General features: G+C 43.4%; 3 protein-coding genes across 3 annotated transcripts; 2 read left to right on the top strand and 1 right to left on the bottom strand.

Annotated features, from left to right (window-relative positions):
• The first annotated feature begins 402 nt into the window (after positions 1 to 402).
• SDHD (succinate dehydrogenase complex subunit D) lies at positions 403 to 6,800 on the top strand. The gene is made up of 4 exons (XM_063355477.1): positions 403 to 561; positions 643 to 747; positions 2,993 to 3,137; positions 6,112 to 6,800. The coding sequence occupies exons 1-4, from the start codon at positions 504 to 506 to the stop codon at positions 6,275 to 6,277; spliced, it is 474 nt and encodes a 157-aa protein (XP_063211547.1). The 5' UTR covers positions 403 to 503; the 3' UTR covers positions 6,278 to 6,800.
• An 8,553-nt stretch (positions 6,801 to 15,353) lies between these two features.
• LOC134525036 (interleukin-18-like) lies at positions 15,354 to 20,248 on the bottom strand. The gene is given in 6 exon segments (XM_063355476.1): positions 15,354 to 16,176; positions 16,309 to 16,454; positions 17,259 to 17,396; positions 17,922 to 17,930; positions 18,913 to 18,986; positions 20,085 to 20,248. Coding segments are annotated over 6 exon segments (747 nt in total). The 3' UTR covers positions 15,354 to 15,960.
• Positions 20,249 to 24,561: 4,313 nt separating this feature from the next.
• TEX12 (testis expressed 12) lies at positions 24,562 to 25,835 on the top strand. Its single transcript, XM_063354993.1, has 4 exons — positions 24,562 to 24,621; positions 25,161 to 25,272; positions 25,376 to 25,427; positions 25,691 to 25,835. Exons 1-4 carry the CDS (start codon positions 24,562 to 24,564, stop codon positions 25,833 to 25,835), a joined length of 369 nt encoding a protein of 122 aa, XP_063211063.1.
• Positions 25,836 to 26,754: the final 919 nt, after the last annotated feature.

Below are 26,754 nucleotides of genomic sequence, written 5' to 3'. Positions count from 1 at the left end.
GAAGTCCCGCTTACTGTCCCTCTTTTCACTTCAAGTGAAAAGCCATTCTCTGCATGCCCTTGTCTGCTGGCTAATGCCAAAGACTCGGAGAAAGCACTACTTTCAGCTTGCTTTTGGCTGCTTGCTCTTTTATTGCGGCCACTATTCTGCTGGATAGTCATGCGATAACAATACAACCGCTTTACGTACATCACAGGAACTGCTCAAGAAGGTGTTTATTTGGTATAGCATCCCTCGTACAAAGATTTTTCATTAGCAAAAGTGCAGGTGAGGCGCGCCTGTATCCGCTGTGCTCATTGCTGTGGATTTTAAGATACAACCAAGCCCCTCCGAAGCAGCGCAGCCGCTGCTGGCTTGGGGGCGGCCCGTCTCGGCCTCCCGCCATCAGCGGCTCCGGGAAGGACCTCCGTGCCTTCATCCCGCGGCCACCCCGGAAAAGGAAGGGTTGCAGCGCCAGCGACTTCCGGTTCCGGTGCGCGGTGCCCTTGGGCCGGCTGGGGACGATGGCGGCGCTGGTGCTGCTGCGGGCGGGGCTGATGCGCCCCCGCGGCGCCCAGATGGGTGAGTGCCCGCCGGCCCTGCACCCCGCCGCCCGGCCCGGCCCGGCCCGGCCCTGACATCTCGTCCCCTTTCTCTCCGCAGCTCTCCTCGGGAGGACCCTTCTCCGTCGCCCCGCTGCCCTGGCGGCCGTCGCCGATCGGAGCGTTCCGGCCCGGCAGAGCCACAGTCCCCCGCAGCAGGGCCACGGTACGTCCCGCCCGCTGTGCGCGGGGCTGCGTGGCTGTGCGTGTGTCTGTGTGCGTGTGTCTGTGTGCGTGTGTCTGTGTGCGTGTGTCTGTGTGCGTCTCTGTGTGCGTGTCTCTATGTGCGTGTCTGTGTGCGTGTCTTTGTGTGTGTGCGCGCGCGGAGGGGGGGTGTCTCCTCTTCCCCGAGGCTGGCACTGGGCGCCAGGTTTGTTAGCCGGCGCTGAGCCGTTGTGCCCCCGTCCTCCAAACGATTTCTCTAGCCAAACAGCGTGATCTTCGAGTGCCCATTACACCCACGTCTAGTCAGAGCTGACGATTTTTTTGGCCCGTGTAGGAGATTTTAAATGGAAGGTGTGACCGTGCAGGGGTGGGAAAAATGGATGCAAGGCATAGTAGTTTTTCTTCGGCTCTTCGTGGGTGAGGTAGGGTTATTGGTATTGCCAGAATGTGTTACCATCACCTGCGACTGTACTATTTTCAGTCGATAGCACGGCTGTTGATTAGCACTCTGCCCGGGTCTGATTTAAAACAAGGTGTATGTGGCTCTACACTGCTTGTATTTGAAACTGACGCTTGTAATGCCGCTATTAAGGCTGTGAATGCTGCAAGTCTTTAAGTGGGAGATATCAACTGAATATTAAAAAAGTAAATCTTTGCTTATTAATAAAGGTGGGGTTTTTTTAGAGTGTGGAAAAAAGATTGAAAGATTTTTAAAAGAAATTGGAAAGAAGGCTTAACATTTCTTATGGTTCAGGAGCAGTAACAATATGAAGGCACTGCAATTGTGACTTCTTCCTTGAACAGTAGAGCTTCTGGTTCAGTGACGTTAATCTGAGAAGTCTGATTTGCATGCCAAGACTATTTCTTAGATTGTTTTTTGCTCTCTTCATGTGGTAAGACTACACAGAGGTGATGAAAGATAACCACGACAAGACCAAGTTCTGGTCTGTCAGTTGCACAGTTAAATATGAGAAATGTTGTGACCAGAGGTTAAGGATGTTTTGTAGCCATTGCAATGCAGCTTAGAAGTGGAAAGGATGAAGAAACACTTGTAAAAGAAATTGGCTTAAACACAGCTAAGCTGTTTCCTTCTTTTCTATTCTGAAGTTCATATTAACAACAGACTTTCATGCATGTGCTGTGAAGTGTTCTTGACTGCGGAGTTCTACAGGGACACCTTATTAGACCCTAGCCTAGGTCCCTTTTACGTTTTACTTCAGGTCCTTTGCTTTCCTTATCATGTCACTTTTCTAAGTTTCTTTCTCCTTGCAAAAACAAAGAAAAACCCATGTATTTGGGTTTAGATGGATGGATAATTTTTATGTGTTGGGTAAGTGCTTTGGGGATATTGTATTATAAAGGTAATTTCACAGAGTCAGTTCTTGATGTTTTTATCCTGGACTGATGCTGACATTCTGGTCCAGGGTATTGCTTATGGTGTTTGAGTTTTGGTTCGCTCCAGAACTTTCTAGATGGTTTGGGTGTGCTTCTTTTTCCTTCCTAATAGTATTCGAATGCTTCTAAAAAGTAAGAGTTGGTGACAGAGCTCCCTAACTGGTATTTCTATTACTAGAGTCATCTGTTAAGTGGTTCAAATTGTACCCAGCTGAGTATCAATGGAGGACTGAAATCCTTTGGCCTTCAGGCTACTTCTAGGCCCTATATCACTGTGATGGTCCCAGAAGTTTAATGTGCTATTTGCAGTTAAAAATAACAATATCGGTTCCTTGGCAGAAATGCGCACAGAGTTATCATGGTGTGCCGTTCACTGGAACTTGTAGTTGTGTGCTTTTGGATCTCAAAGCCATTTCTCAAGAGGTGGGAGTAGTGAATAGTACGTAACAGTCAGGAAATTCACTAGACAAAAAGGCTTTGCCTTCGGAGACAGTTCTTTCTGTGATGGTTGACTTGGACCTTAGTCCTGAACTGCAGGTTGTGAAAGTAGGACTGGTGTTTGCTTTGACTTTACCTGTTGAGCTTCTATTCTTCTGTAGTAAAAGAAGCTTCTCTTTAGCAGCAGCAAAGAGAGGACTGTTTAAAATAAACCTTTTAGACATTGTAAGAGATATATATGTATATTCTATAGCAGTAAATCAAAGGCATCTAGGTTTTGCTTGGATGAAAGCTTAGTAATCAGGTCAGAGAAGACACATAATTGTGTGGTACTGATCAGGATGAGGTATCTGTTTTTAAGGTTACAGCACTTTGAACAGGAACTTTCCACTGAAAAATACTTCTTCTTACAGGCAGTTCCAAGGCGGCATCTTTGCACTGGACAGGTGAGCGAGCTGTCAGTGTCCTCTTGCTGGGTCTCCTTCCTGCAGCCTACCTGTATCCTGGACCAGCCGTGGACTATTCACTGGCTGCAGCCCTCACTCTCCATGGCCACTGGTAAGTGCGATAGGTCCCTCAGAATTAAGAGTGAAGTCTGATAGTCAGGAAAACTCCAAGCCTTAGGTCTTAAGTCTGTATATCTCAGCGAGTTTCCTGACTTATTTCCTGATCTAGTATAAAATACCTGGAAAGAGGTGCAAGCGAAGTCCTTACTCTCCAAGTTCTGTAATAGTTGTGATCTTTGACAAGACTGGTTGTTTCTTGGTCTTCCTTTGTCACACTCTCAGTCAGAAGGCAGCATAGGTGTTACTAGTAAGGAATCCATAAACATTCTCTAATGTTCTTCTACATAGTATCTTACCTTAGGAGGATTTCCTTGCCACTGGTTGTGTAGAATCTTGGATGTTTTTATCTTGTAGAAGAATCAATGTTATATGAACAAAGGAAACAGGACAGATCTATATAAAACAAATGGTTCTTGTAAGGTTCTGTGTTGTGGGCTGGCTTTGTACATCTTAATGGTGATGAGATTCTGCATAATAAAGAGTCCATAGCAAATATTCCACTGAAGAAGCCAAGACTTTGATTCCTGGGAAATGGATACTTGCTCGTGTTCTTCTTAAGTGTAGTTCTGTTGTGATCTTTAACGAGAGTAGGCTAGACGAGTCTAGTTAGGAGTGCATAGTTGGCCTAACTGGCAGCATTTACCTTCTTCAGGTGATAGTAGTCTGCAGTTCCTTGTCACAGGGATAAAACAGATAAGTACTTCACAGTACTTTAGGGTGCCAGGTTTTCTTGAATCTCAGTTTAGCCTTATGAAGTGGTACCAGGGATTCTTGAACTTTCCTCACTGACTGGGAGCTTTTTTCCAAAGCCCTCAAATCTAGTACAGAATCAATCTGAAATGTGGCTATCCTTGAATATATTTGGCAGAAGTCTTTCAAATATAGAATACATAAACCTTAAACTTCCCTGCCTGTGGAGCATTTCTTCACTTGTTTGGTGTGTGCATGTTGGTGCCGTACGAGATGTGACCATGTGGGGAAATTCCAGGTAAGGGAACAGGTTATTGCAGGTTGATGTGTTGAAATGGGTTCTCATTGTGTGAATGCACGTGCATTTGATTCTTTAGTGAATGTCTCTTGCTGACAAAAGTGTCAGGATTGGTCATACTAGAAATCTCTTCTCCATAAACAGTGTGGGGACTTCCCCTGTGAGAAAATGACTTGCTGCTGGTGTACAGCTCTGCTAGTAACTTTCATCAGAGTGAGTTCCTCCCCGGCTTCTGTGGGTTTTTTGTTCTCTTTTTAAACTGGAACTTTTCTCCAGTGTTAAACTCTTGTCTTGCGAAACATTGTCTTAAAAACTTAAAGGTGTTCCTATGTAGGAAAACGCTGCTCTTGTACTTTCGTAGGTGTTCAGTGCTAGAATATCTTTAAAAGAAAAAAGATTGTTTGCTTGCCATAAATGTTAATCTGATTGTCATAACAGATCAAATAATCCCTTTAGTAGCTGATCAGAAACTGCAGAGGAGTATTGCATATATTTTTGAGGGGTTTTCATTCCCCTTTTGCTATGTTTTTCCTCGGGAAATCTTGTCCTAAAATATGTTGGAAGTAGAGCTTCAGGTAGTTAGGTGATCGTCAGTCCAAACACTAACCTATCAATAGACTGACTCAAGATACCTGAAGCCATGTTTATCTTGTACCATTTTTGCTGGCATGTAATAAAGATTTCTCTGCCCAATGAAGTTGCCGTGTTGTGAGCTAGATTGTGTGGCTACCACACATCAGCTATTTCTCATAATTCTCTTCCTTGTTCTCAGGGCCACTGGTCCTTTCCCATGAGGTCTTTGAGTGAATTAATTAGCGTGCTGTAAAGTCACACACCAGTTTTTCGGAGAAGTCTTAGGATGGCTCAGTCTTACTGTGCCATGCAAAGAAAAGATCTTATGACAATCCTTTATCAACACTACTGCTGAAGGGTGGCCTGTGAGTCCCAAGTTGAGTGTGCCTTATTTATCTGCCCTTGGAAGGCTAGAAGTGTGGGTAAATGCTGCTTGCGCATCTGACCTTATTCCACTGTTCAATTGTAAAAAAAATAGCTGTAGTAGTTTGAGAGTAGTTGCCTTTGCTTCCACTTTCTCCTTCTCTTCTGTGTATCCAGGGGTTCCTTGCACCCCTTTTCTCACTTTTGACATCTTCATGGTATTAGAACCCCATCTAAGTGAAACTGAGCTCAGTATTCACTTGCAGTGGCATCTGCTGCAGGACTTTGAACCTTGCTGGGTCACTAGGGTGTCTTAATTTGTAGGAGACAGGTCCTTCAGCTTCAGGCTAGACCAAGGCAAAAATCCTAGGAAGAAAACTGTTGCATTAAATGCAGTTCTCTTTTTTACCAAGTTGACATCTGTCATTGCAGAAAGCAAATATAATTGTACTACCACAGTAGTTTAATATCATCCTCTGTCTTCCTGTTGATGGATAGTTTAAATCTGGACAAGAGTTCACTTCCAGTCTGAGAGAGATAGAAAAAAACATAGTATGCTAATTTCTTGGTTGCCACTATTTTCTAATCTAAAGCCACATCCTGGAGTCTTCTGTGCATTTGTGACAACGGCTGGTCCCAGAGCCACACCTTGCTGTCCAGGCAAGAAAGATATGTCCTTTGGTTTCTTTTCTTGAGTCCCTGGAAGTCAGATAAGCTGCCCACTGTTTCTTGGAGGCAGATTCTACAGATCTATTGTTGAAAGAGCTGTGCTCCAGACCTTGTTTCCTCACTACCATTAAGAAAAATCTGAGCCAATATGTGTAGAATAGAGTATGTGGATAGTTGTTTTGTTTTGTTTTAAATGGATACATCATCTTTTTGAGTGGGAACTGGGCATTCTTTAGGAAAGGTTGATGATAGCAGGTGAAAAAAATAATGTGTTTGAGGCATCTTAGTAGAATGCTTATGTAAACTGGGTGTATTTTAGTGAGGGATGCTCTTTCCTGATTTCAGCTTTTTTTTTTCCCCTCTTATTCTGTAGGGGGCTTGGACAGGTTATAACTGACTACGTCCATGGAGATATACCCATTAAGCTGGCCAATACAGGTCTGTATGTACTGTCGGCCGTTACCTTCGCTGGCCTCTGCTACTTTAACTATTATGATGTTGGTATCTGCAAGGCTGTTGCCATGCTGTGGAGCCTCTAAGATGCAACCAAGTCTCTGACAAACATGATTGTTCACTGCTGCCTCTGCTTCATCATATTTTTACCAACATGTTTAATGCAAAACAAATTAATAAACAAGGGTCTATAGTAGGTACATGCTGCAGCAAGTTCAGAGGTCTTCTTTTAGAAATAAATATCCAACAACAGTAAAAATGTTAGAAAACAAAAAGTAGATTTAAGTGGATAATGTCCAGGTGACTGAGTTGATTTAAGCTGCACTGTAAATTGGGAGGAATTAATTACATCAATGACACACTTATATAGCTGAAGGCAATGTTCCTTGTAATGGCAGCTTTAATGAGTGTTTTTCTAAAATAACTGTTGTTTAGTTTCCTATTTTGTAAAACAAACTTGAATTGTAGAAAATTGAACTGTTATTTCTGACATCACAACAGCTGAACTGTATGTAAAGCACGCTCTGTAACTCTTTGGGCCCTGAGAGTTGATGTAGAAAAGAGAATACTTTTTTCTTAATCCATACAATAAAGAATTTACAGAAATTGTGTGTGTGTGCCTCTGAACGATTTTTACTACTTTTGGGTTACTTAAAACGTTTTCTCTGCAGATTTTGGTTTGGGTTTGTTTTTTTTTCTAGAATCAAGTTCAAATACTGTTATGTTACTGGTCATACTGTTACTCTGCATTGCTTCATTTAGATGTTAAAAAATATTTTATGAATAAGTATTAAAGACAATACATAAAGAGAGGTGGCTTACACTTGACTTAATACAAGAGTAATGTCCGTTAGAAAATACAGCAATAATTGACTTACAGGAAAAATACTTTTGCAGATTAATTTTAGGAGCTGTAAATAGCATACGGCTTTCATATTTTCCCTGGAACCTGTATGTTCATCTGCAGCATTCTTGTTGTTTTCTAAATAAACACTGGTACACATTTTCCTGTGTGACTGAAAATACAACAAACATACCCTGTCTGTCACTGCTTGACATGAGACTGAGGCAGCATTCTCTCCTATGTCTTTAGATTTTAGGGCATTTTACAGGAGAAACGAGATTCTGGTTTTTAACTTTCTTCTCTGCTTTATCTTTTCTGCCTTTCATAGTAGTAAGGAGTGGTTAACTGTTTCCATGTTCTAATGGTAATTCTGTGGTACCATTAATAGGAGGAGGAAGAGAATTGTGTGTTACCATCAGTCTGATTATGCAATAAACAGAATGAATAAGTTGCTGAGTTGCTGTTTGAATTCTAGAAGACTTCCTGATTTGATTTCATTTTTTTAAAAATCTGGAATGGAATTTTTATTTATTTACTTACTTATTCATGTAACCACGTACCTAGCCGCTTCTGTTTTGCTAATCTTGTGGCCAGAATTGAGATGGTTGCTTCTGTCTGATGTGGTCTGATTCAGATTATCAATGTAACATTCGTTATTTTGTCATAGTGAGGAAGATGCATGTGTATGAGTCATTACTAAGTACCTCCGCGCAATCTGAGCATGTATCATAGAAAGCATTTGACTTTTCCTCTTTTGAGACAAAACACAAGATGCATCTCTATGTGGTACTTGTTTAAGATACCTTGTGTGAGAAATGAGTTATATGAGAGCTCTGGGAATATAGTAGCCCAGACCTACAATATTAGGGGCTAGCAACTCTGAGACCAATTCACTGTGGTTCTGAGGCAAGAATTAAAGGTAATGACCACAGCTTTCTCTATGAATCGCATGTGTTCCTCAGTCAAACAATACCTGTTGAAATTGAATCAGTTCCCTGTGATTACCGTTAACTTTTGTTCTTAATTATTGTGATGGCTGTAACCATTTGGTCTAATCCCATTTTTGAACATTCATCAGACATATAAAACTGAGACTCAGTCCTACAGGGTATCTGGATGTGTTAAATAAATTCTTGAGGGTAAGCCCCTCCAGTAAATTCTTCCTAAGTGATAGTGTACTCAGTGGTGGCTGTACCTGATTCTAAATAATTGGTTTCTTACTGCCTCTAGGTGCTCCTGTAGCAGCTGACAGGAGAAATGGCAGGGGTAACGTGACATGAAAAGCTGAGACACTCAGGGCTATCACAGCAGTTTCATGTATCTGTGCTTTTTTTTAAAGTTGCTGAAATTACACTTTTGTTTTGATTTTTACCAAAACAAGTCTTGAGACTTTCACATCAGCGAGAAGCCTTCCTGTTTTCTCTGATTACTTGTGCCTGTATGGGGTATGACAACTGTACCAGCTGTCCAACATGGCAAGTTGAAGACCCAGGACCCCAGCTGCAAACAATGTCCAGGTTATAACTACCTGGAGTTGGAACAGAAGAGGAAGATTGACACTTACATGCCACATCAATTTCTTCAAGATTACGTGTTCAGAATGTATTACATTAATTTTGGTTTTGGTGAAATCCAGTGCTTGCTCAGCTCTGAAAGTGAAATGGAGTTCACAGCTTGACCCCAATGTATGCTGCATTGTCACTGTCCTGGTGCCGGCGGGGATAGGGTTAATTCTCCCCAGGACACAGGTGTTCCATGCAATGTGAGCCATGACCACCCTGAGCTGCTGGGGAAGGGGGCAGGAAGTCGCAGCTTGGAGCCGGCTGGGGCATCCTGGGTCCGGGCATCCTGGGTCCAGGCGGGGAGCAGCGGGGCCGTAATTGTGTTTGTATAGTCCTCGGTCCGTGTTGTTGTTGTTGTTGTTTTCTTGTTCCCTTTGCTGTTCTGTTAAACTGCCTTTGTCTCAACCCAAGAGTTTTGCCTTTTTCTTCCGATTCTTCCTGTATTGGGAAAGCCGGAGCGAACGGCAGGTGGTTCTTTGTTGCCGTCTGAGGTTAAACCATGACAGTCCTTTTTGGCACCCAGCGTGGGGCTTGGAGGGTTGAGATAACGACAGAATCCAACTAGAGCTTGTAAAAACGAATTTATTGTATGCATTTATTGTATTAGATAAATAGTCACTGGTCATCATGTTGCTTGGTTTGTTCTCATGGCTGTGTTATGTGAATTCCTATATGGCTTATGTACTCCCTGCGATGATTTTTGTTACTTCTGGGAGAGGGATGAGGATTGTCATTTTGCTGTCCTGTGCAATATCGGCTTATGATATGATAACATCACTTGTTAGACAGCTACTTTGGGGCGTTTATGTGGTATTGCTGTCCTGCCCGTACATTGGGCACCGTCTCTCAGAATTTATTAATAATTACACCCAGTCTGTGGGGGAAACAGGGGGGGACGCTTTCCCCAGCTCTTTTGCCTCCCTTTTCTCCTTCTGGTCAGGTATGACAGCTTTTGAGAATTTTGAGTATCCTTGGGATACTCAAACCAGCCTGGTCCTATTGTTATGTCTGCTGAATGTGTTCCAGGTCCTGTTCAGGATTAAACAGCTATTTAAGACTACCACCTGGAGATCTGCTCTGAGGCTGCACAGTCAGGGGTGGCATGGCATGTGGGAGAACGTGGGCAGGTACCTAGAGAACTTCTTGCCTCCAATGGTCTGGGACTTCACCCCTGAACAATTACAGGACCCTGATAAAGTGGTAGAATATTTGAAGGGAAAATGCTGTGGCTATTCTAGAGAGGCACAACTCACCGCCCTGTGCTGGGCCCTGGCCAGTATCTACCAGGCACTGCTCAGTATTATGAAGCACCCTTAGGGGGAAGAGATGGAAACCAGACCAGCAGCCACTGCGGCTACTGCAACCCCTGCGGCAGCCACTGCGGCTACTGCAACCCCTGCGGCAGCCACTGCAGCTACTCCAACCACTGGCGGCAGCCGCTGTGACTACTCCAACCCCTGCGGCAGCCACTGCCACTGAACCAGAGAGCCAACCCGTGCCAGTATCAGTTGCCCCCGGTAGAGAAGAAGTACACAAAGAAATCAGTTCGCTTAGTAAGAGATGATGATGAACCAGCGTCATCACAAGAGCAGGAGGAAGAGGCAGAACCAGAGATAATTACCCGATCCCTATCCTTGAGTGAGCTGCGGGATATGCGAAAAGATTTTAGCCGACTTTCAGGTGAGCACATTGTCACCTGGCTGCTCTGGTGCTGGGATAACGGGGCCAGTAGCCTGGAATTAGAGGGTAGGGAGGCCAGGCAGCTGGGATCCCTGTCTAGGGAAGGCAGCATTGAGAAGGCAATTGGGAAGAAGACCCAAGCCCTCAGCCTCTGTAAACGACTCCTGTTAGGCGTGAGGGAGAGATACCCCTTCAGTGAAGATGTTGTATGTCACCCAATCGAGTGGTCTACCATGGAAAGAGGTATCCAGTACCTGAGAGAATTAGCCGTGCGGGACATGATTTATTATGACTTGGTCAATGCAGACTTACCCACAGGCCCTGATGAGGTGCGATGCACAAGGCCCATGTGATGGAAGTTTGTACGGAGCGTACCATCATCATATGCCAACTCACTGCCAGTAACGGAATGGAAAGGTGAAGAGGGACCAATGGTGGATGAGGTAGCTGGCTGGCTCCAGCAATATGAAGAAAGTCTCTCTTCCCCCCTTGTCTCAGCTGTGGAGAAACTGTTGTGGAAGGTCCAGCAACTTGAAGAGAATATATTCTACTCCCCATCTGTACGGGCCAGCATCTCAGCTATTAGGAGCAGGCGTTTCCCCACTCAGAGAGTACAGAGGGTACACACCACGAGGCACCCTGTGGTTCTACCTGTGTGACCACGGAGAGGACATGAGGAAGTGGGATGGACAACCTACTTCGATCCTGTGAACACGGGTACAGGATTTGCAAGGAAGGACAACCACAAAAGGGGATCCCTCCAGGAAAAGTGCTGCTCCAGTTTCCAGCGGGCAGTTCCCCAGACAAAGCAGAAGGCCTGATCTTGCTTCTCATCCTCTTGGAGGAACTTCCCAAGTCATTTCTGCAAGAAGTGAGTAACGGATACTATGACCAGTATTAGAGGGGCCCTGCCTCCGGCCAGGTGGATGGAGGAAAGGGACAACTGGGTTTATCGGATGGTGCGGATTCGATGGCCTGGCACATCAGACCCACAGGAGTATAAGGCTCTAGTGGACACAGGTGCGCAGTGTACTTTAATACCATCAAGCTATAGAGGGGCAGAACCCATTTGTATTTCTGGGGTGACAGGGGGATCCCAAGAGTTGACTGTACTGGAGGCGGAAGTGAGCCTAACTGGGAATGAGTGGCGAAAGCATCCCATTGTGACTGGCCCAGAGGCTCCATGCATCCTTGGTATAGATTACCTCAGGAGAGGGTATTTTAAGGACCCAAAAGGGTACCGTTGGGCCTTTGGCATAGCTGCCTTGGAGATGGAGGAAGTTAAACAGTTGTCTGCCTTGCCTGGTCTCTTGGAGGACTCTTCTGTTGTGGGGTTGTTGAGGGTCGAAGAACAACAGGTGCCAATTGCTACCACAATGGTGCATCGGCAGCAATATCGCACTAACCGAGACTCTCTGATTCCCATCCATGAGCTGATTCGTCAACTAGAGGCTCAAGGAGCGATCAGCAAGACTCGCTCACCCTTTAACAGTCCCACATGGCCAGTGCGAAAATCTAATGGAGAGTGGAGGCTAACTGTGGACTATCGTGGCCTGAAAGAAGTCACGCCACCGCTGAGCGCTGCCATGCTGGACATGCTAGAACTCCAGTACGAACTGGAGTCCAAGGCAGCCAAATGGTATGCCACGATTGATATAGCGAATGCATTCTTCTCAATCCCTTTGGCAGCAGAGTGCAGGCCACAGTTTGCTTTCACTTGGAGGGGTGTCCAGTACACCTGGAATCGACTGCCCCAGGGGTGGAAACACAGCCCCACCATTTGCCATGGACTGGTCCAGACTGCACTGGAACAGGGTGAAGCACCAGAACATCTGCAGTACATTGATGACATCATTGTATGGGGAAACACAGCAGAAGAAGTTTTTGAGAAAGGGAGTAAAATAGTCCGAATCCTTCTGAAAGCTGGTTTTGCCATAAAACAAAGTTAAGGTCAAGGGGCCTGCGCAGGAGATCCAGTTTTTAGGAATAAAATGGCAGGATGGACACTGTCAGATTCCAATGGATGTGATCAACAAAATATCAGCTATGTCGCCACCAACTAGTAAAAAGGAAACACAAGCTTTCTTAGGCATTGTGGGTTTTTGGAGAATGTATATCCCAGATTACAGTCAAATTGTAAGCCCTCTGTATCAAGTAACCCGGAAGAAGAACGACTTTTAATGGGGTCCTGAGCAACGACAAGCTTTTGAACAAATCAGACAGGAAATAGTCCATGCAGGGGCCCTGGGGCCAGTCCGGGTGGGACAAGGTGTTAAAAATGTGCTCTACACCGCAGCTGGGGAGAACGGCCCTACCTGGAGCCTCTGGCAGAAAGCACCAGGGGAGACTCGAGGTCGACCCCTAGGGTTTTGGAGTCGGTGATCCAGAGGATCCGAAGCCCGCTACACTCCAACAGAAAAAGAGATCTTGGCAGCATATGAAGGGGTTCGAGCTGCTTCGGAAGTGGTTGGTACAGAAGCACAGCTCCTCTCAGCACCTCGACTGCCGGTGCTGGGCTGGATGGTCAAAGAAAGGGTCCCCACCACACATCATGCAACTGATGCCACATGGAGTAAGTGGATTGCACTGGTCACACAGCGAACTTGAATGGGAAACCCCAGTCGTCCAGGCATTGATCACGGACTGGCCAGAAGGCAAGGATTTCGGAATGTCACCAGAGGAGGAGGTGACGCGTGCAGAAGAGGCCCTACCATATAATAAACTGCCAGAAAATGAGAAGAAATATGCCCTGTTCACTGATGGACCCTGACGGATTGTGGGAAAGCATGGAAAGTGGAAGGCTGCTGTGTGGAGTCCTACACAACACGTTGCAGGGGCCAGTGAAGGACAAGGTGAATCGAGCCAGTTTGCAGAGGTGAAAGCCATTCAGCTGGCTTTGGACATTGCTGAGCGAGAAAAATGGCCAGTACTTTATCTCTACACTGACTCATGGATGGTGGCAAATGCTCTGTGGGGGTGGTTACAGCAGCAGAAGCAGGGCAACTGGCAGCGCAGAGGCAAACCCATCTGGGCTGCAGAACTATGGCAAGATATTGCTGCCCAGATAGAGAATCTGGTTGTGAAAGTATGGCACGTAGATGTCCATGTACCGAAGAATCGGGCCACAGAGGAATATCAGAACAACCAGCAGGTGGATCGGGCCGCTAGCATTGAAGTGGCTCAGCTGGATCTGGACTGGCAACATAAGGGTGAATTATTCATAGCTTGGTGGACCCATGACTCCTCAGGCCATCAAGGAAGAGATGCGACATATAGATGGGCTCGTGACCAAGGGGTGGACTTGACCATGGACACTATTGCACAGGTCATCCATGAACGTGAGACATGCGCTGCAATCAAGCAAGCCAAGCGTTTGAAGCCTCTTTGGTATGGAGGGAGATGGCTGAAATATAAATCTGGGGAGGCCTGGCAGATTGATTATATCACACTGCCACAAACCCGTCAAGGCAAGCGCTATGTGCTCACAATGGTGGAAGCAACCACTGGATGGCTGGAAACATACCCTGTGCCCCATGCCACTGCCCGTAACACTCTCCTGGGCCTTGAAAAACAAGTCCTGTGGCGACGTGGTATCCCAGAGAGAATTGAGTCGAACAACGGGACTCATTTCCGAAACAGCCTCATAGACACCTGGGCCAAAGAGCATGGTATCGAGTGGGTGTATCACATCCCCTGTCACGCACCGGCCTCTGGGAAGCTAGAACAATACAATGGATTGTTAAAAACTACACTGAGAGCAATGGGTGGTGGGACTTTAAAACATTGGGATGCACATTTAGCAAAGGCTACCTGGCTAGTTAACACCAGGGGATCTACCAATCGGGCTGGCCCTGCCCAATCAAAACTCCCACGTACCATAGAAGGGGATGAAGTCCCCATAGTGCACATGAAGAATATGCCAGGGAAGACAGTCTGGGTCAGTCCTGCCTCAGGCAAAGGCAAACCCATTCGTGGGATTGCTTTTGCCCAAGGACCTGGGTGCACTTGGTGGGTGATGCAGAAGGATGGGGAAGTCTGATGTGTACCTCACGGGGATCTGATTTTGGGTGAGAATAGCCAATGAATCAAATTGTGTGATGTTAATTGCTAAGTAACACTGTCACTGTATGTCCTCATTACTATAATTGCTATCAGTTGTACTACGAGTAAGGGACAGGGATGATGGGATCAGAACTGACCTCAGCAGCTGGCGCCCAGCAACTTCCTCAAGATCTACATCTTCAGCCCACGGACTGTGGGCATGGGCCACACCAGGTGCACCAGTCACAAGCTCCGAAAATACAGCATGCAACAGGCCAGCACCACCCAGCATCTCACCTGCCCTGAGAGACTGCTCTAACAGATGGAGCCCAGAGCCATGGATTAAATGAACTCAATGGACGCTTTCGAGTTAGAGGGATGGCCCATAAACTAAGGGCATTATACCTGCATGAATATATATGTGTGTGTATATGTATATATATATATACATGACAGGGGAAAGTGGTGGCAATTCATTGGAACCTGTAAGATCTGGGCATGGCATAGATGGTATGGAAAAAAGGGTGGATAATGTCCTGGTTCCCGCAGGGACAGAGTTAATTCTCCCCAGGACACAGGTGTTCCATGCAATGTGAGCCATGACCACCCTGAGCTGCTGGGGAAGGGGGCAGGAAGTCACAGCTTGGAGCCGGCTGGGGCATCCTGGGTCCGGATGGGGAGCAGCGGGGCCGTAATTGTGTTTGTATAGTCCTCTGTCTGTGTTATTGTTGTTGTTGTTTTCTTGTTCCCTTTGCTGTTCTGTTAAACTGCCTTTGTCTCAACCCAAGAGTTTTGCCTTTTTCTTCCGATTCTTCCCATACTGGGAGGGCTGTGCAAGTGGCACGCGGTTCTTTGTTGCCGTCTGAGGCCAAACCATGCCAGTCACCTACACAGAATAAGAAGGGGCCCTTATGAGAGCCAGCCACGTCTACGTTTGTTTCAAATTGTTAGAAGGACAAACATCATTTCATTTCATTGCTAACCTACAATTTACTGTTTAACTCCTAAAAAACCTTTACATAAAAGCATAATTTTTTTTTTTTCTTGGGCCCTCTGAGGACAAACAGCTTTATTAGAACTTTGATTGTTCAGGTAAGTTAGCGGTTTTCTCAAAGACTTCCAGTAAGTTAAAAATCGTCTGTTGTTTCTACTTCAGTTGAAGGTAAGAGTATCACTGATGAAAGATGCTCAGGAAATAATCTTGATGCAAAAAAGTAATCTCAAAGTCTTCATTGGCCAGGTGGATGGTCTGCTTATGAAGTCTGTTATTTTAAGCTGTTTTCTCACCCTCCCCAAAAATCGGTCAACTTCATCTGAGACATCCAATTTAGAAGTATTCAAATTCAAGAGGCAGTAAAGATTTTAGAGATCAAACTATACAAGACTATGTATGCATGCATATTCTTGTTTCTTCATTGTGTAATTCTCTTTCATCTGACTGGAAAACAGGCCTGTGATGCTTTTTGGCAAGAATTTGCATTTATTTTCCTTTATAAGATGCTAATTTTTGTACTGACCTATGGTAGCTAAAAATATAAAACTGGCTTGCCTCGGAATGAGATTTCTTTCATAAAAGCCCAAAATCTATTTTAAGACTGTTGAAGTACGTCATAGGTTGTTGTGACTTTCATTCTGACTTAAGTTAGAAACTTATCTTCATGGTTTCATCCACTTCATCTTCTCTTGACAGTTTCTTTAGAATTAATTTTCTTAAGGAACCTTCTTCCTCAAAGGCCAAAAACATTCCTCGTTCCAGTGAGTATTCAAACTTAAATGCTCTGGAGCTACAAGATGTAAATGTCTTTTTGAAAAAGATTATGTTACTTTCACCAGGAATTTCTTTGGGAACTTCTCCTTCCTGAGGAAGAAAAAGGGAATGGGTTAGTCCCAGCACAAGAGCTGAGCAGGTTTGCTTCAGCTCACACAGGTTTGAATTCTTAATTTTGCCTACTACTTATATATACATAAGGTATGGAAAGCAGATACTTACCCTAAATCGAACTATCATTTTTCCACATTCTTTCTCACAACACATGTAATAACTTCTATCTTCTACCTGGATACTGAATGCAACAGGCATCCCTGCTGATGGTGTGGTAGTTTTGTAGTAGTGAATGTTGAAGTGCATTCCGTTGCCTAAATATAAATTGTTTATAATTAATGGTCTGCTCAGGAGAGGGCTGCAATGACTTAGCTGTATTATGTCTTACTATTCCATTGGCAACTGCTGTCTTCCCAGGATAATTGTTCTGACAGGAGAGCCAGGACATGAATTTTTATGACTGCTGGTAGCACATATTTGACTTTCTGCAATCATTCAATAACCAAGATTTTGGATTTGCAAGAAAGCATGTGAAGTTACCAGTTATTGTGGGTAGGATGTTGAAATCATTTTACATGCATGCATAAAGTGACAACTGGATTTGTGAACAGTCATCTGCAAATCATATTATATCTGTATATATGGGATTGTAGATAAATATATTCAACGAATATAGTTCTGAATGAATTGCTGAGGGCCCCCAAAAAATTAAAGCCAAAACCATAAGTATATTGTTAACTACTGCTGCTAGAAGAAAGCAAGAGCTTTTAGTGCTAAATACATTGTCTGTTTAAGCCTAAACCAAATTTTTTTGTAATCCAACACAAAAAAACCCCAACCAACCAAACAAACAGATTAAGAATTTAGTTTGTGATCAAAGCTAACTAAATCTAGCAGACCTTTTCTGCGTGGGACATCCTGCAGGCCTCAGTCTAACCTAATCTAATCTATTAATAAGACACAAAATTTCAGCTCTCTCAGCTTTATTCTTACAAATTAAGTTTGAAGTCTTTACTCTCAGTCTCATCATTTAGAGTCAGGGATTACAAAGAACAAAAGCGCATCTAGAATAATGAAACAGTACAATGGTTATAGTATGTATTTAGAAAATGCTGTACCAGATTTCATCTCCTGATCTGTCACATCCTCAAAAGCTGCCATGTTTAAATCTGGTCGAACCACAAGCAACTGGCTATCTACATTTCGAAGGACTCGGTGGAGAATTTTTTCCTTACAAAAGGCATCGCATTCGAGCCCTGTAGAAATATTAAGCAAAGAGGGTCTAATATTTTAGCTGTAATTGCCTCAGATCTTAACAGTTTGCTACAGGCTTAATCTTGTCATTAAGGAAATAAGTTCTTAGAATGGCAATTTCAAACAAAACGGAGGCCACATCATTCTTTCCACCTCTGGCTTGTAGCAATCCAGGCAAGACAGAAGGTTTTCCCAGAATACAGCATTCTGTACATATAAGCAAGATAAACTACTGTATCTGTTAATGAGACTTCAGAAGCGACAGTTCTCTCTCATGCCCAACAATTAGAACTGCATTAAAAGGTCTTTCTGTTATGAAAGCCACTACCCTGTACCTTAGGAGGAAATAAAGCACCATCGGCTTCAGAAGGAGAAGGTAAGCTGTAGCTTTCTTTTTATAGTAGCTATTATCGGTTTGAAAACTTGGTCTTTAAGGCACACAAAGCATTTGTGGGTTAGTAAGCGTGAGCAGGCTAGTTCAGGTAAAATTGGTAATGAAGTTAATAAATTATGAGCTTTCAGCTTACCATCATCGTCTTGATTCCAAGTGAGCAGTGAAAAAAAGGAAAGAGAAAACAACATTAAGCTCTGCCCTCACAAAAGAAACCACTTTCTACCCAGTTTTGTTCTGCAAGATTGGAAGCCAGCCAGCCAGCCACCTACGCGTTTCCAGTATCACTAGCTCACCCAGCTGGGCTGTTCGAACTATAGGGTGTGTTTTGTGAGCATAACAAACTCAAGAGAATGATGAAACCACCACTCATTTGAGAACTGGAGTTACCACCAAACCAAGAGGCATGCAAAATGTTTTAGGGTTACTTAAGGGTGAGCAGCTCTGATCAGTTTAAGCCTATAACCAAGGGATAAATGGCATGCACATTTTTTCTTTCATGAGCACCCTTATTCTAAGTAAGCAAAAGGATGAGAAACGGTGATTTGCTTCCAAAGTCAGGCTGCTTGTAAAGAAGAGACAGTTTTCTAACTAACTTCATCCTGTAAGACTGGAAGTTATCCACTTATTCCAACTCCACCCCCCAGTATTAAAATCCTTCTGAGTATCCTTTACGGGAATGTATTGCATGAAGCAACAAATATTCTGCTGAATCAGATACTTGGTTAACAATACTTCAGACTTAAGCTTATGGAAGAACTAGATGAAATCAGACTGAGAAAGGAATTGTTTTTAATCAGTATTCAAACAGAAAAAGTTATTAAATGCTTAAGGTGTTCAGCAATAACATGGTGCTGACCTGATAACACACTGGGACAGCTGTCAAACTCGCATTCTTTTTGCAGTGAAGAGCCTGGCTCTGTAATCTAAGAACTATCATTCTTCTAAGCGGGTGGGGATTGTAACTGCTTTGAGGATTGTTCAGGTAACATGGAGGGGAAAAAACCCAGGATTCTACAGAACCAGGGATGCCAGCACCAGCAAAAGACCAAATTGTATATCAGCTTTTGATCGTCTATGCAGAAAGAAGACACAGTGTGTCTCTTTCAGCAGTGGGTAGTAATTACCTGCAAAATAGAGGCAGAAATTTTCTCCAAGTTGTACCGGACACACAAGAATCTCTTCACAACTCATCTTTACTCTGCCAAAAACACATGGAGAGGATTCAGAGTTCAGAACAATGCTTCTTACTCTATGAGGCAAGGGAGTTCTTGGGGCTAGTTCTCTGCTAGTGCACAATACTGTAATAGGGTTGGCATGTTTAACTGCCTGTTGAAAAATTGCTTTTTAAAATAATTGGTCTCCTCCTCTATTGTCTTTTATCATTATTTAGAATAACATAGAGCATCCTTCAAGTTCTGTTATTTTACAAAACTTTTCATTGACTTACATGATGCTACGTTGAAATAAATAATAACTCTATTAGAATTTTCTCTATAAACAAAGCCAACAACAGTGATCGTAAAAACACTGAAGTGACTTTTTGTAAGTAGTCTAGAATATGAAGTGCTTCATTCAAACCTACCAACTCCTCTCTCAAGGCATTCTTTCCCCTTGCACTAGCACATTTATTATATGGTCTATAGTTCTAGCTGCTCTGTGCAGAAGAGGCATCCAGGTTCATAGCAGAGGACTGCATCTTTGTTTCCAAACATGCATACCCAAACCTTTGAAATGAAATACTACACCACCAAACAGTGCATGCCTCGTGTAGTGAAGTAAACCCAGAAGGCAAGGACTACTCTAAAGCAGAGGGGAAGGCATAGGCAGGACTTACTGGTAGAGGATTAAAGGAAAACGTGCCCCTTCATTTAATGGGTAAAACAGATAGAACGATGCATAGCAAAAGACGGTTCGATCTTTTCCCAAGCACGTTTGAAAGGCACGGCAGAAGCTAAGAGGTTTTAGCTGACGGTGTGAGGTCGTGGAGACTCGGGGATGGAGGGCAGAAGAGCCCGGCCGCGCCCCGCTCGGCGCCCTGCGCCCAACGCGCTCCACCCGCCCGCTCCCCGCCGGGCTGCTCCCGCACCTTCCAGCCGAGGGGCCGGCCCCGACCGGGCCGCCCTGCGGTGCGGCCCCAGGGCGGAGAGGCGGCGGCGACCCTACCTCGCTCTTCGGCGGGCTGCAGCGGAGCGATGCGAGACGGAAGGGCGAGCGCTGCCCCCGGAGGCGGGCGGGACGGGACGGCCGACACCCGCTGCCGGAGCCGACCCGTCCCGCTCCCCACGGGCAGGCGTACCTCGGGCGGCGGCGGCGGAGTGCCGGCTGGTCGGAGCGCGGGGGCTGTCCCGAGGGGGGAGTCACCGCCGTGTCACCTTCATGCGCTCCTGCGGACCGGGAGGAGAGCCGCCTCTTATCTAGGGAGGGGGGTTTATAGCGGCTTGCATTGCTGTACTACCGCATACACCGCCTGAACAAACTGCAGAGGAAACTAGGACTCTTTCCCAAGATATCTGTCTACGTCTGCATTTATTTTGCGGCACTTCCCCTCCTCGGTAGAGAAAGCCAATCATGCAAAGCTGAGGTTACGAAGGAAGCCTTTTGCGACTCCCTTTATCTCACACAGATGCCGACAGAGGACAGGTCTTGTTTCTAACACCAGCGCGTTTCGGTTAGTTTGCTTAGTCCATAAAGTCTCAAGCAGCAGTTTTGAAACAGGTAGTAGCCATCAGCATGTAGACTTCCCCTTCGCACACTTGCAAGTTGCCGGTAAACATCGTGTCCGTCTTTGGGGAAGCCAGTTTAGGATTGAAAAGGCATTGTGTGCATCTGGTTCTTTATAACAACAATACCAAGAAACATATCACTGGTGTCTGGGGGGAAATCTCCAAATTATCTTCCCTCCCTTTGTATGTAAGTAGCTTCAGGGGAGGAATTTAGGCATCTCTCAGAGAAACAGCCAGGCAGAAACTGGTTTAGTACTCGAAGCCAGATTAATAGACAGTTCCTAATTTAGCAGCTGTAAATCGTTTCCCAGGCACGTATTAATTGCAAATAAATAAAACGCTGATGGCCATTACTTGTAACTAACTGCTGCAGCCCCAAAGTGTGATGTTTTTTCAGAAGGTAAGTGCTGCTTTTGGTGGCTGTGGAGTGCTTAACGTAACAAAGGTTGCTGTAACTGCAATGGCAAACATTGTGTAGTGATAGGACAACTAAGCAGCTAAGGCAATAAAAAAAAAAAAAAAACAAAACAGAAAAGTGAACTTGGGAATGAATAATTAACCAATATTTTGTATAGTTTGTAGAACTTGGCAGTGTTAACTGGTATCTTCCTGCCTTGATTTTCTGTTTATAATGCTGACTAGTAATAATATAATGCTGACTAGTAATAGTATAACGTTGAATGCCTTCATTAGGGCATTCAGCTGCGTAGCTCAGTGGGTAAATCGAAGAGGTTCAAGTCTTAGCACTGGACGGGGGGGGGGGGGGAACCCCACACCAAAACCACAAAAAGAACCCCAAATCCCCAACCATAACTAAGGCTAAGACCCTAAGATGTTCTCTTACCTGTCTGCATACCTGTTACTGCTTTGGGAGGAAAACAAAACTTAACAAAAAAAGAGCACAATACATGTTTGTGGGGAATGCTTTAATTTTGAGGTCAAAGGTGCATCTTTCAACCTCGTCTGAAATAATAATCCTAAAAATATTGTTCATTTTACTAATAACCGTGGATTTTGACTGTTCTACCCACAGGGAGCAGTGTATTTCACTGACACATTAAAACAAACAACAAGTACATGTGCTACAAAAATGTATCTTCTTTCTTTAAAGTTGTTGAAAGAAACTTATGAAACTGATTCAGAAGAATTTAAAAGAGCAGAATTCAGCAACATAGTAAACCCTCCTGTGTCTGACAGTCAAAGAAAAGTGCCTTTTTGCAATTACTGCTTTCGAATAAGAAGCGTATATCCCTGTTTACAGGTATACACTTACACTTACACTGGCTGTATTGCAACCAGACAGCAATATTATATCATCCCCTTTCAAATTCCTGTTTTGTTACATGGCATTCGGTACATGTGTGGAGTTGTGTTTATCTAAACCTGTATACTAGAGAGAGATCCAAATTTAAAAACCTAGATGTAGCTGATTTCTATATACAACAACTGTGATTCTGTTGTTCCTCTTGGTACTTTATTTGAATGGTTGGTTCTTACAGAAGAAAAAAAATCTTTCTAAATTTAACTGGCTTCTGGTTCTGGTCACCCGTTTCTGTACAATTTCCCGATAGCCCTTTCGTAACAGTAGTTCCTTCCTGTGTAGTACGATCAAATTGCCTCTTGGTCTTTTTCAACTAAAATAAACAGCTTCAGCCCTTTAAGTTTCTACCTCTGAATAAATTTCTTCAGCTTCAAAGTAATATTCATGTCTCTCTTCTTCACTCCAATTTACTTTTAACGTTTTTTTGAAAATTTGGGCACCAGAGCTTTATTCAGGAGAGTTCCCCATTTGGGTGATACTGCTTGCATTTCTTGTTCCCAGACACCTAAATTTTCATACCACCAAAAAAAAAAAAAAAATTAAAATTGGTGTTGTAATACTGATTTATCCTTTAGCCATTTTTTCTTATTAAGATTAAATTTACATTCAGATCACTTGTGAAACATTAAGTAATATTGTACTTGGTACCAAAATTTGTGTGAAAGCACCAAAACAATGCTAGTCAGCCAACATTATTTATTTTGTATTAACTGCTGGCATGAATATTTTTTGCCTATTTGACATTCTATATGAAACTATCAAGAAGGAGGACTTGGTCTTTCCTGCTGACCTTTGAGATAATAAAATTCAATTAGGTCGTTTAACACATTTAATACAAGGAGTTTTCTTCTCTTCATCTGTACATATTTGCATCTATAAGGATCAGAGTCTAACTCATAACAATAGCTTCCATTGTAAGTTTTAAGGTTTTGTTTCTCCTGGCATTGTAATATTTCCAATTTTAAAGGAACTGGAACTAATTTTAGAGTAATGACTTAGATAATTTTATTTTTCTTTAGTCTGAACTTTCTCCATAGACTATTGTATCCATAAGGTAGTGGAAGTGGTAAAACAATTCAGATGTTTCGTTTATTTCAATTCTGGTTGGTGATAATAAAAATATCTTAACGTGGTAACGGTAGCTCAATTAGGTAAACACTTTAAGGATGTTTTCCTAGCTTATTCTTCATATCTGTTTCTTAATGTTTCAATAGTATTGCTAATAACATCAAAAACTATTAATTTTTGAGAATTTAATGAAGTGGGCCATGGCTGTATATTGGTTATTGTTTCTACTTTGGGGAAGTATTTAGTTCTTGTCCTTTCAGTGGTTTCATTTCTTCTCCTGAGTTTTGACTTTGAGAGCCTATTTGGTTAACATATGTAAGGTTAAGATCCTTTCTTCTCTTAAAAACATAAATTAAAGATGGGAAAAAAAAACCCCAGAGGAACAATTGCCTTTGCAAGGTTTGAAGTTATGTTGGAGTAATGATTTTCGTCACTGTAGCTAATGAAGCCAGGATTTAGGAAAGTAGTGACTCGATACAGTGTTTATGATTTTTGGCTAACAACGTGAAGTATAATACTGAAAGAGCTCTGCTGAATCATTGTGTCTAGTTCCTTCCTGTTGTAAGCAAGCCATCTCATCACATAACCTGACTCAGTCATTTCTTGATGAAACCAAATATAGCTTACCTACAGAAGTGAAGCACATCATCAGGAAAATGCAATCTTGTTTTCCGTTGATTAGAAAAAAAGTTGGTCTTTTTAGTTGTCTAATGGCGTTATTCATTTTTAGTGGCAGTAATCTGTCAGGTTTTACTCATTCATGGCTTGTCTTTTGAAATGGATCCATCTAGCCTCGTCTGGCATTTCACTGTCATCCCAAAACGTTCCAGTGATTCAAACCATGACTGAAACCATCACAGATGCTTAGAAGACAAAATATGACCGGAATCGTTTGAGCGGGCAGCGCAACACTTTAAGTAGCTACAGGCAGCCTCATCGCGCTTTAACTCAGACGTGTAATTGGGATGAAACGCTTCTCCCTGGGATCGCTGGACCGGGAGTCGTTTCAGCGACGAGCTTTGCGGACCTTCTCCTCAGCCATCCTTCTAGAGCTGGGCCCGGCAGCCGGCCCTCCGCCAGCCGCTTCGGGGCAGGGCTCCAGGGCGGCTCCGGCCTGCCCTGGCGGCGGTGCCGGGCCTCTGAGGAGCGGCTGTGGCGCTCTCGCGCGCCGGCAGTTAACGGCCGCCAGGACCGTTAACCGTCCGGGGCCGGCGCTGCCTGAGGAGGGAGGCCCGGGGGGCGGGGAAACCTCCAGGGCAGAGGGGTGCCCCGGTGCCCGTAAGGGTGGGAGGTCCTGTGGCAGCATAGGTAGAGCTGGGGGGGCACAGATCCCTTTTGGACGAGGCGGAATCCGCCTCAGCAGCCCGAGACCGACCTTACACGCCTTTGGCACCTCTGAGAGCGCCTGGGCTGTGAGCCTCAGCACTGCCCAGGGTGGCCCCGGGCCGCCCCAGGCCTTAGACCCTCTCTCTCCAGCCCCGATCGGTGCTCTCACCGTGCTTTGGGGCTCTGCCCCTCTCCAGTGAGGAGGGCAGCTCCTTTGCAGAGGAGCATACAGAGGTACAGGCTACAGGTTTTACACATTTTTGTATAGATATATTTTCCAGTCGCACGAGATAACCACTTACCAAATATGGCATTGTACTTTTTATCAGGCAATGATGACAAGCAACACACAAAAAGCTGATGAAAATAGAAGTAAACGTAAAAAAGAGGTGGAGGTGAGCAGTACTGTATGAGGAAGGGAGGGAGAGCCCGGACCCTTCTGGACCCATGGGAGCAATGCAACTCCCCACCCCCATGTCCTTCTCTGGCATTGCTATGGGTTCCTGTCACAGAGAGAGGGCAGAGCGCTCCATGTCTGTTCATGTAGGTTAGGGGAAACACGTATGACTTTCTTTTATAAGGGGACTGTAAAATTTCTGTTAGTGTTTGAAGCCCAACAAAATTGTGTATGTGCTGCAACGTGGTTATGTAGGACTTCTCGAGAGTGAGCTTCTGAAGTACACAAGCTTTTAGTGATATAAACAAAGATCTCAACTGGTACTTCCCACCCACTCCCCTAGTACTGAGATGCTGTGCGTGTTCACAATGAATGGTGATGCTGTGAAACCAACAACACTTGCACTTTCTCTGAAAATAGTCTTTCTTTTTAAAGATCTTTTTTTAAACTTTTTTTTTTCCTCCAGTTAAACTGTGTCTGTGCTAAGCTTGTTTTAAGTCCTAGAACCTGTATTTATTTTATGTGCTCTGTTACTAGAATGAAGCTTCAGAAAATCCTCAGTTGTCCTCCCTTGACAAAACAGATTTGGCTTTTTCTGAGGGCTCGCAGTCCCCTTACAAACCTGAACCACTGGAAAAATCTTTAAACGGTGATGTATTTAATATACTGAAAGTAATTATATAATTACCTAATTTGATGTTGAGATGAAAGTTCATTCAAATGTTTAAATAATTACTTTTTTCTTTTAACAGAGATGAACAAAGAAATTATGAATTTGTTATCAAAATATGCTCACATTTTAAGGCAAGTTAACTTTGTTCTATTTGTACAGCACTTTTCTAACCTCTCTAGAAAAGATGAATTACTGTGGCTGCAGTTTATAGAAATTAGTGCTGAAAACTATCGAACACAGATCTTGAAATAACTGCTGTTTTCTGTTACAGCAGAAAACTAATTAGGTCGGAAATCGAGTATTGATAGACAACACATTTTTAAGAAAAGCATTAAAGCAGTGAGAAAGTTCATGGTGTCAGTATTGATTTTAACTACAGATTTTTTCTATTAAGTGAGAGAGCTGCGATGGATGCTTCTTATGTCCAAGAACTTGATGGAATCTTGAAAGAAGCGAGGACCATAGAAAACCACTTAAAACAGAAAAGGGAAAGTCTGAAACAGAGATTCACTGTGATCGCAAATACTCTGCAAAGCTAAATGGAGTTTGTTAGGTGGCAGAAATGCAGAGCAAAACTTGTAGTATATCTTATGTGTTAAAATATAAACTATGAGTTCTATGACGACTGTTTCATAAATGTCTTATGTAAATATTTCTAGCAGTTCAGGAAACTTTCAACAACTTAAGCAGCAATTTATCTTTTAAATAAATAGGGTAGTAGTAGTTAGTAAAAACAATACTAAATATCAGTTTTAAATCCTTTGACTCCAAGGGATTCTACACATTGAAACATCTTTTTTTAGTTGTTGACCCATCACTTAGGCTGTCCCTATGCTTCCATCCCTAGAAAATATTGGAAGCATTTGAAAAAGAAAGTAGGATGAATCTTGCATTGCATGGCTTTAAGGCTATGGATGTTCAGTACAACTGAATTCAGAAGCAGCCATGGTATTGCTAATGTCACTGCTCAGGATGTTTTTTTCTTTTATTGTCACAACCAATCTTCCACTCTAGAATACAGTATAGAGACTTTTCTGTGAAACAGAGAATTTTGCAGTGTAAGTGGAAAAGGACATCAGATTATTTCATATTAATAATTTTCTGATTTTTTTCTTTCTACTTTAGAAAATGTTTTGGTGCTAAAATCTTAGTAGAATGTACTTGCTATCTTATTTCCATTTTGTCTCAGAATTTAAATAGACTAAAAAGATCAGTTTAGAAATAGGAGAGTTCTATTAAGATTACTACTTTGGAGAATGTATAAAGAGGTATAAAGTCTTAATTAGAAAATATATTTTAATACTTCTACAGCTTTTCAAATTAAACCAAGGCCATTTTGATATAAACTTAAAAGCACATCATCAAAACTTTGCTGGTAATGTCAATAAAAAACTAGATAATGTTAACATAATCTAGAATTACACTCCTCTCTTATTCTGTTATTTAGATACATCAATA

Source organism: Chroicocephalus ridibundus, chromosome 18, assembly GCF_963924245.1.
Source record: "Chroicocephalus ridibundus chromosome 18, bChrRid1.1, whole genome shotgun sequence".
Taxonomy (NCBI): Eukaryota; Metazoa; Chordata; class Aves; order Charadriiformes; family Laridae; genus Chroicocephalus; species Chroicocephalus ridibundus.
The sequence above is the reverse complement of the archived record's forward strand: the minus strand, read 5'-3'. Positions and strand labels throughout refer to the sequence as shown.

Coding starts and splice junctions, on each gene's coding strand:
- TEX12 (XM_063354993.1), top strand. CDS start 24,562: ATGACAAGCAACACACAAAAAGCTGATGAAAATAGAAGTAAACGTAAA. Junction 24,622..25,160: donor AACGTAAAAAAGAGGTGGAG/GTGAGCAGTACT, acceptor CTCTGTTACTAG/AATGAAGCTTCAGAAAATCC. Junction 25,273..25,375: donor ACTGGAAAAATCTTTAAACG/GTGATGTATTTA, acceptor TTCTTTTAACAG/AGATGAACAAAGAAATTATG.
- SDHD (XM_063355477.1), top strand. CDS start 504: ATGGCGGCGCTGGTGCTGCTGCGGGCGGGGCTGATGCGCCCCCGCGGC. Junction 562..642: donor CCCCCGCGGCGCCCAGATGG/GTGAGTGCCCGC, acceptor TTCTCTCCGCAG/CTCTCCTCGGGAGGACCCTT. Junction 748..2,992: donor TCCCCCGCAGCAGGGCCACG/GTACGTCCCGCC, acceptor TTCTTCTTACAG/GCAGTTCCAAGGCGGCATCT.